At 46.6% G+C, this 8,398-nt stretch overlaps 1 protein-coding gene across 1 annotated transcript; it reads left to right on the top strand.

Annotated features, from left to right (window-relative positions):
* Nucleotides 481–3,290, top strand: LOC8054511. The gene is made up of 2 exons (XM_021454723.1): nucleotides 481–2,463; nucleotides 2,542–3,290. Exons 1-2 carry the CDS (start codon nucleotides 2,009–2,011, stop codon nucleotides 2,987–2,989), a joined length of 903 nt encoding a protein of 300 aa, XP_021310398.1. The 5' UTR covers nucleotides 481–2,008; the 3' UTR covers nucleotides 2,990–3,290.

Here is an 8,398-nt window from a genome sequence, read left to right as displayed (position 1 = left end):
AAACATATATACTGGCAATACTGCAACTATTTATAACAATACATTAACAGAATGAATTTAAGTTTGGCTTGTGCAAATAAAATGAAAACAGTTGATTTTTGTTCAAGATACAATATACTTTACTAGTTATCAACTTTCACTAGCTTATTCGTATAAGGAAATATGGTCAAAGCTACTACTACGTTACATGCATGCATTGGTGTTGGAGGCCATGCATATATGGCCCTATCACATTAGCTTCCTCATTTCTTGCACAATCGCTGCGTCAACTTAGCTTGTAATAATATTCACACGTGGTCGAAACGGAGTTTCCCCTGTTTTTTTAGTTATTATAGAGAGTATGTAGATCAGAGTTGTGGCCTCCGCTGCATGTTATGTGCTAACATCGTCAAATTAACTCAGTACTGTTATAGAAAAAACAACATCAATTTGTTATGTGAGGAACTTAACCATGCATATATGCATGGGACCACTACTAATTATAATGTGTTCTCTATGGCCAACTTGCGTGAATTAGATGATGAACGTCACCTGTCCCAGCTTCACAGTGGAGGAATTCGAAAAGCGCACGGCTGAGATATATAGGACCGCAGATGGTGCGAGTGAACGGGCTGACACTCGGCAACGCCATCCTGGCTGGAATCCTTGTCGGAATAGGCAACTATGGGATTCGTTATCGGCATCGTGCTTTCGTTGGCGCCCTATTTCAGGGAGCCAACACCTTGTTCCTGCCAATCCTCTCCTATGTTGCCTCTAATGCCTCAACCACCGCCACATGGAACACCTTCTCAAAATCAGAGACTATCTATATCGACAGCCACTGTGATGCATGGGAGCACTTGGTTCTGGTCCTAATTTGGGCAGGCCTTGTACACATTGTTGGAATCAATACATGTACAACAGTCGCTGCAAGCAAAAGAGAAGGTCGAATTATTGGGCTCCCTATGGTACTGCTTGTACAGGCAATTTGGTCAACTTACCTTTTGGTATCACTCGTGCCTCCCTACACATATTTTCATACCAATATTCCCTTCATCAAACTTCTACCCATCACCTTTGCTCTTGTCTTCACAAAAATAGCATTTAGGTACTATGAATTCCAAAAGGCCCGACGCTCTTTTGCGTTTGGACGCAACCCTCCTCTTATTGTTGGATATATGAGGCAATTGCAAGAGGCCAGGATGAAGAGCAAATATGCAGGTGGTATACCTGCACCGACGACAGTTGAGCATTATCGTCCTCCTCCACTTATAGTTATGGGAGAGGACAGAGATGAAGTATACAAGGGGGCTCATGGTTTCTTCTTCAAACGGATGTGCCGTAACCAAGATGGCAGCATGACGATGAGCAGTCATTGTTCTGGTTTGGTGACTATGGACAAAGTCTGGTTGTTGGATGACATGGTCCTAACATCAGCGCCTTGGCTCAAAAAGGTTTGCCTTTCATTCACCTTGTTCAAGCTACTGAGATGCCGATTTGCAGGCTACACGGTTGCTGAAGCGGGCTTTAAGCAAATCCGTGGCTTCTTCTTGCATAAGTTGCTTAAGGAAAAGGATCATGAAAGGGTGCATGGCGTGATAACAGATGAGCTTTCCTTTCTACATGATTATTACTATTCATCCATCCCAATCCATTACTCAAATTTCTGGCTGCCCATAGTAAACATCAGTATTTCACTCTTGACTATAGGCTACTGCTTGTTGCTAGCTGGAATGTACGTGGAAGAGTTCGTTTCAGTCCATTCCGGTGGACAAGATCTATTTCAGTTTTACTGCCATCTAAATTGCGGTCGTAAGGATGACCCAAATCCTTCTGATTCCAAGGAGGTGCATTTTGGAAATTTATTGTATGATGTGATTCCAGTAGCGATACTACTTGTATTAGTTGTGCTTGCTGAAGCAAGGGAGATTGCTTCCTACATCTGCTCTAACTGGACCAAAGTAGCCCTCTTCAGTCGCTGTGTAGTAAATAACCATGATGCCTGGCAGCGATCTCGTTGCATGCAAAAATGGATGATTGTGGGTGTGTTCTGCGATGCCGGTCCAACAAGCTGATGACCCATTGGGAAGATAAAATGTACCAATGTTCAGTGCTAGTGTTGCATCCAAGAAGAAGAATTGATCCAGCGATTTCCCTTGTCCTGCGTCTCCTCCGCTTGCCCGACAGAAAGAAGAATGTCATGGTTCCAGGGGTGCTCAAGGCTAGGATTTTCAATGCCCTCACGAGTAACAATGGGCTCCTGAAGCATCCCAAGACGTTCCTCTGCCGGATCCTAGAAGAAGAAGATGGCAACAGCAGCAGCAATGACTTCCTCTGGGCTTGTGAGAGTGAAGGTATCTCTGATCTCATGCTCACATGGCACATCGCTACAAGCATCCTTGAGATGAGGCAGGCGCAGGGGCAAGGGCAACAACACCCCCATCGTTTTTCTGATGACATGATTGTCGCCACACACTTGTCACGGTACTGTGCCTACTTTTTTTTTCCAAAATGGTAAGTTCTGTTGATTTCAAGATTGTTACATCAAGATGATATATACAGGTACTGTGCCTACTTGGTGGCTTACATGCCGGAGCTGCTTCCCGACGACGATGAATGGTGCAAGAGCTTGTACAAGGCCGTGAAGAAGGACTGCACACGTGTGCTTGATGCCCAGGTAGCATCGGCAGAGGCTACTACTAGGTACAACAAGCTGCTGTCGTTGCTGCAGGAGCCGGAACCGAAGCATCATGTGGTGCTGATCAATGGCGTGAAGCTTGGCGAGCAGCTGGTGAACAAGCTGCTGCAGCAAGGGGAGCCCACGGCGGCATGGAAGTTCCTCTCTGGATTTTGGTCACAGATGATCCTGTACATAGCTCCATCTGACAACCTCAAGGGGCACGCAGAGGCAATAGCCCGCGGCGGCGAGCTCATAACACTGGTCTGGGCATTACTGATGAACGTTGGGATTGACAGAAGGCCCAGCAGCGCAGAGGGTGACGGTGTTTGATTTGATTGCTACCCTCTATATGTATTGGATTCGATCATCACATTGTTTTCTTAATTGGATACTCCTGTTTAAAGTCTTTTATTTTCTTCCCTTTCCATTTACGTACTGCTAGTGTTGTGATTGCTCACTAATTGTATCGTCAGCTTTAAGCAGCCAAGGCGCTTGGACTATCGGAGCTCGGACGATGCAAGAGCCATGTGTTGACATCGTTTTTGGGCACGTGTCTAGGATGGCAGGATAAGGTGGCAGTACGATGTTTACAAAGTGAGTTGCCGATGAGGATGGTTGCCGATGAGGGAGAAGTTGAACGTGACTAAGTCTACAGGCAGTAATATTGTGCCGATGGCTAGATAAGAAAGTCTGCCGATGACTATGGCAAAGGGTCTGCCGATGATGCAAAGAGGGAGTCCGGAAGCTGCCGGTCGTTATGTGGAGGAGTTTCGGTTTGTCACGAGGGATAGTTTTGTTATTTCCTTAATTATTTACATCGTTTTGTATACGGATTCCGTGTAATTTGGAATTCGAATTCTAATCGTGTCTGGTTGTAGCTCTTTGAGCAGGGTATAAATATAGACCCTAGGGCCTTGTAATGATCTATCTATCAATCAATCAAACACACGTTTTTACTCATATTCCAGCATCTACTTTTTCGACGACTTCGTCATACTTTTTCCTTTTTATTACGAGTTCTTAAGAATTCGTCGACTTAAGCTCGGCGTGTTCTCAAGTTCCGCGTGAGTACCTCTTAGCCGTGACATCCGGGCGCATCGCTGTTGTCAGGACTAAAGTATTCGAGTTATCACCTTTGCCGATAGTAAGGTCAAATCGGCTGGCACGCCTTAACATTTGAATCGGGTATTAGTCCTTTGTGTTTGCAGATCAGTTTTGCATCAACACATCTTTTGGCACGCTCGGTGGGACAAGATTCAAGATCAGGATCAACATGTCGATCTCTGACCTCGATCAGAAGAACGTCATCCCCGTGACGGAGGCCAATCTCAAGGATGAGCAGAAGCAAGCTATTGCCCAAGCCATGGAAGAGTTCAAGCAGCAATGCCTGAGGTCTTTCAGCATAAACAGGAGCGGCGAAGTGGTCCAGAAAGATGCACTGCCGGCACCACGGCAGGTTACCTTCGACGCCAATCCTGGCAAGCTTCAAGATATGGTTGACAATGCTATCAACCGAGCTTTGATCAACCAAGCCGGTGTACTGTCTAATACGGTTTTCAATGCCGTGGCAAGAACTTTCAAGGAAGGACAAATCCCACCAGAGTATGTGGGCCCCTCTCATCACCAGCCCACGGCACCAGAAGTCACGGCTCCATCGGCTGCCTTGACGGCTGCAAGTGCACAATCTGCCGTTCCTCCAAGTACATCGGGAGCTTCTGGTACTCTATCTGTGCCGATGACAACTAACCCGCAGACTTCAGGTGGGCAGAATAAGCTGACTACAGATATGTTGGCATCGGCAATGTCAGGATTGACTCTTCCTCCCAACTGGTGGGGTTATGGTATGCCTCCAGAATTGATGCCAGGTACATCGCAGATAACCGACATGAGGGGCAAGACTCCTATGACATCGGCACCTCCCAATGTGCCGTTGAACCAGAGTCCCCGGTATACCACAACCACTACTGCAAGACCTCACACTGGAAATCCTCAAGATTCAACGTTCCAGATGCCTAATGCATCGGCAGAATCAATGCTGATGCAACAGAGGTCTATGGCACAGTCGGGGTATGTCAATTCAATGATGATACCCAATTACCAGTCATCGGCAGCGCCTATGCCGATGAACGCTAATAATGGATGGCTTGGACAACAAGTCTTTCCGCAATCGCCCCAGCAGAGTTATCAGACTACAGGGTTCCAGCAAGGACAGGTCTATCCCGGGTTCCAAGGTCAGGGGATTCCCAACCAGCCAATGAATTTCGGACAGCAATTCGGGGGACAGCAAATCGGTGGACAGCAGTTTGGTGGTCCGCAGATTGGAGGGCAGGTGATCAACCCAATGTTCCGTGCAGATCACGTCCCGAACAGACACGTGGAGGTTCGCCACCAAATGCCAGATCCGCAGCCACCTCATCGGCAGGATGCCGATGCATATTGGGCCGATAAGATTGCTGAAGTAATGAAGGAACAATTTGGGATAAAACCCAAAGTCAACACTTACTCTTATCGGACACCGTATCCTCCCGCGTATGATTTGATCCCGCTTCCACATCGGTACAAGGTACCGGATTTTACCAAGTTTTCCGGGCAGGACGACACGTCAACCATGGAGCATGTCAACAGGTTCATCATTCAATGTGGAGAGGCTGGTAACAGGGACGAATTGAGGGTTCGTCTATTTTCATCATCATTGTCTGGATCGGCCTTTACATGGTTCATATCATTACCTCCCAACTCAGTAATTACTTGGGCCGATCTGGAGAAACAATTCCACAAATACTTCTTTTCGGGGGTCCATGAGAAGAAAATCACCGACTTGGTCAAATTGAGGCAACGTAATGATGAGTCGGTTGAGGGTTTTGTACAGAGGATACGAGAGGTCAAGAATAAATGCTATAGCTTGGTTCTAGATGATCGGCAGCTAGCCGATTTGGCTTTCCAGGGCTTGTTGCCACATATCAGGGATAAGTATGCCTCTCAGGAGTTCGAAAGTTTAAGTCATTTGGTGCAGAGGATTTCGATCAAGACCTCAAGCCTTTCGAGCCCAAAAGAGCATGGAATAAGAAAGTGTCATTTGTCGATGAAGCAACAAGCTCGGATTCTGATGAAGAACCAGTAATCGGCTTGGCAGAGTGGGTAAAAAACAAGAAGCCGATGTCTTGTCCTTTTGGGCAGAAGGAACCAGAGAAGTTTGCTTTTGACATCGCTAAGGCTGATAGGATATTTGACTTTCTACTTCAGGAAGGTTAGATCAAACTGTCACCTAATCATGTGATCCCATCGGCAGAAGAGTTGAAGAGGATGAGATATTGCAAGTGGCATAATGCAACTTCCCATGACACCAACGAGTGCAAAGTATTCAGACAGCAGCTGCAATCGGCTATAGAGTCTGGGAGAATCAAGTTTGACAGTTCCAAGGCCCAGAAACCGATGAAGATAGACCAACATCCTTTCCCGACAAACATGTTGGATGCTAAGGGGAAGGCTAAGGTCTTAACATCGGAGACAGCTGAGAAGAGTGCATCGGTAGATCCTCAGCATCAAGTTACTACTGCCGATGCAAGAAGTAAGGGCTTGGTCCAGGAAGGAACTAGCTCAGGAAGGCCTCCTCGGTCTGGTATCGTCATAACTCATAGAAGGCCTCGAGAAAATTGGCAACAACGGGAAGATCGGTATCGGCGCCAGCAGGAAGATTATCGACGGGAAGAAGAAAGACGCCGACAGGAGTGGAATCGGCACAGGGATCATTGGAATTGTCCATTCTTCATCCATTGTTGGGAGGAAAATATCAAGCTTCCTACTGTCAGAGACTGCCCTGAGTGCAACGGTTATGATCGGTACGATAGGACCGATCGGCGTTATTATGATGATGAACGGCGATTTAATGGGCCAATCAGAGGAAGGGCGTCAGTTCATGATCGGCTGGGGGGCAGGCTTAGCGTTCACGACAGGCTTGGTGACCGTGTCCAGTACTTTCCCAGGAACCAGGAAGAGCTCGAAGAGATGGCTAATGCGCGGGTTCCGATGAGTTCATATTTTGCAGAGATGCTAACACGCATCGTATGGAGTCAAGGGAGAACCGACGCCCGGCAGCGAGGCAGAAGCCACTTCCTCCATGGTGTCCTGAAGGATTAACCAAGACACAGAAAAGGAGATTGCAGCGTGAAAGGCAAGAGGAGCTAAGCAAGGGCGAGAACTCTGGAAGTCAGCAGCCATTAGACGATAAGAGGGAAGGTCCATCGGCAGGGGTCAACATGGTCTTTATGTTGCCGATGGAGTTTCTTGCACCATCCAGTGATGATGAGTTGGAATTTTCTGATCAGATAGCTCAGCTGGCTCTGGATCCGATGACGGCTATCTTTGAGAAACCTGCCGATGACGAGAGACAACATCTCAAAGCTCTGTTTGTCAAAGGGAGGGTTGATGGGCAGCCAATGACCAAGATCCTAGTTGATGGAGGAGCTGCTATTAATATCATGTCGTATGCAGTATATCGGAAGCTTGGGAAAGGGGATCAGGATTTGACCAAGACCGATATGATGCTCAAAGACTTTGAAGGAAACGTGTCTCCGGTTAAGGGGGCAATATGTGTGGAGTTGACCATCGGCAGCAAGACCTTGCCGACAACTTTCTTCGTCATCGGTGGAAAGGGTGCTTACAACTTATTGTTGGGAAGAGATTGGATTCATGCCAATTGTTGCATCCCATCTACAATGCACCAATGCTTGGTTCAGTGGGTAGGTGACAAAATTGAGATTGTCCCAGGAGATTCTTCTTATGTTATCGCATCGGCAGAGGCGGACACCTATGAAAGGACCAGGTGCATTTCAGGGGAAGTTTGGGAGAAAGATTTTCTCAAGGTTGCCGATTACGAGATTCCACCGATCCAAGCAGTCGGTTCTGACGACGGTTTTTAATGGATAGATTCGCCGATGATGGAAAATTAGGCCAGGGATTCACATCGGCCGATGATTTGGTAGAAGTAGATATAGGTAGTGGTGATAAGCCTAGGCCTACTTTTATTAGTGCTAAATTAGATCCTGAGTGTAAGCAACAATGGACTAGTTTGTTAAAGGAATATAAAGATTGCTTTGCTTGGGATTATACCGAGATGCCTGGTTTAGACCGATCAATTGTTGAACATCGGTTACCCATCAAGTCTGGATTTCGGCCACATCAGCAACCAGCTCGCCGATGTAATCCTAACATTCTACCTGACATTAAAGCCGAAATCACCAAACTTATTGAAGCTAAGTTTATTCGACAGTGTCGGTATGCCGAGTGGATTTCCAATGTTGTTCCGGTATACAAGAAGAATGGGAAGCTTCGAGTGTGCATTGATTTCAGGAATCTCAATAAAGCCACGCCGATGGATGGATACCCAATGCCTGTCGCCGATGTGCTGGTTGATGCTGCGGCTGATCATCGGGTCATTAGCTTTATGGATGGTAATGCAGGATACAATCAAATATTCATGGCAGAGGAGGATATTCCAAAAACCGCATTCAGGTGTCCTGGTCATGTGGGGTTATTTGAATGGATAGTCATGACCTTTGGGTTGAAGAATGCTGGTGCTACCTATCAAAGGGCTATGAATTTTATATTTCATGAATTCATCGGCAAGCTCGTAGAGATTTATATTGATGATGTGGTGGTCAAGTCTGGAGATTTCTCAAAGCATCTTGCCGATTTACAGAAAGTGTTAGAGTGCACAAGGAAGCATGGATTGAAGATGAA

Source organism: Sorghum bicolor, chromosome 2 (genome assembly GCF_000003195.3).
Source record: "Sorghum bicolor cultivar BTx623 chromosome 2, Sorghum_bicolor_NCBIv3, whole genome shotgun sequence".
NCBI lineage: Eukaryota > Viridiplantae > Streptophyta > Magnoliopsida > Poales > Poaceae > Sorghum > Sorghum bicolor.
The sequence above is the reverse complement of the archived record's forward strand: the minus strand, read 5'-3'. Positions and strand labels throughout refer to the sequence as shown.

What these genes read in the sequence shown, in the direction of transcription:
- LOC8054511 (XM_021454723.1), top strand. Translation starts at nt 2,009, where the DNA reads ATGGATGATTGTGGGTGTGTTCTGCGATGCCGGTCCAACAAGCTGATG. An exon ending in GTCGCCACACACTTGTCACG is followed by an intron (nt 2,464 to 2,541) that starts GTACTGTGCCTA and finishes TGATATATACAG; the next exon opens with GTACTGTGCCTACTTGGTGG.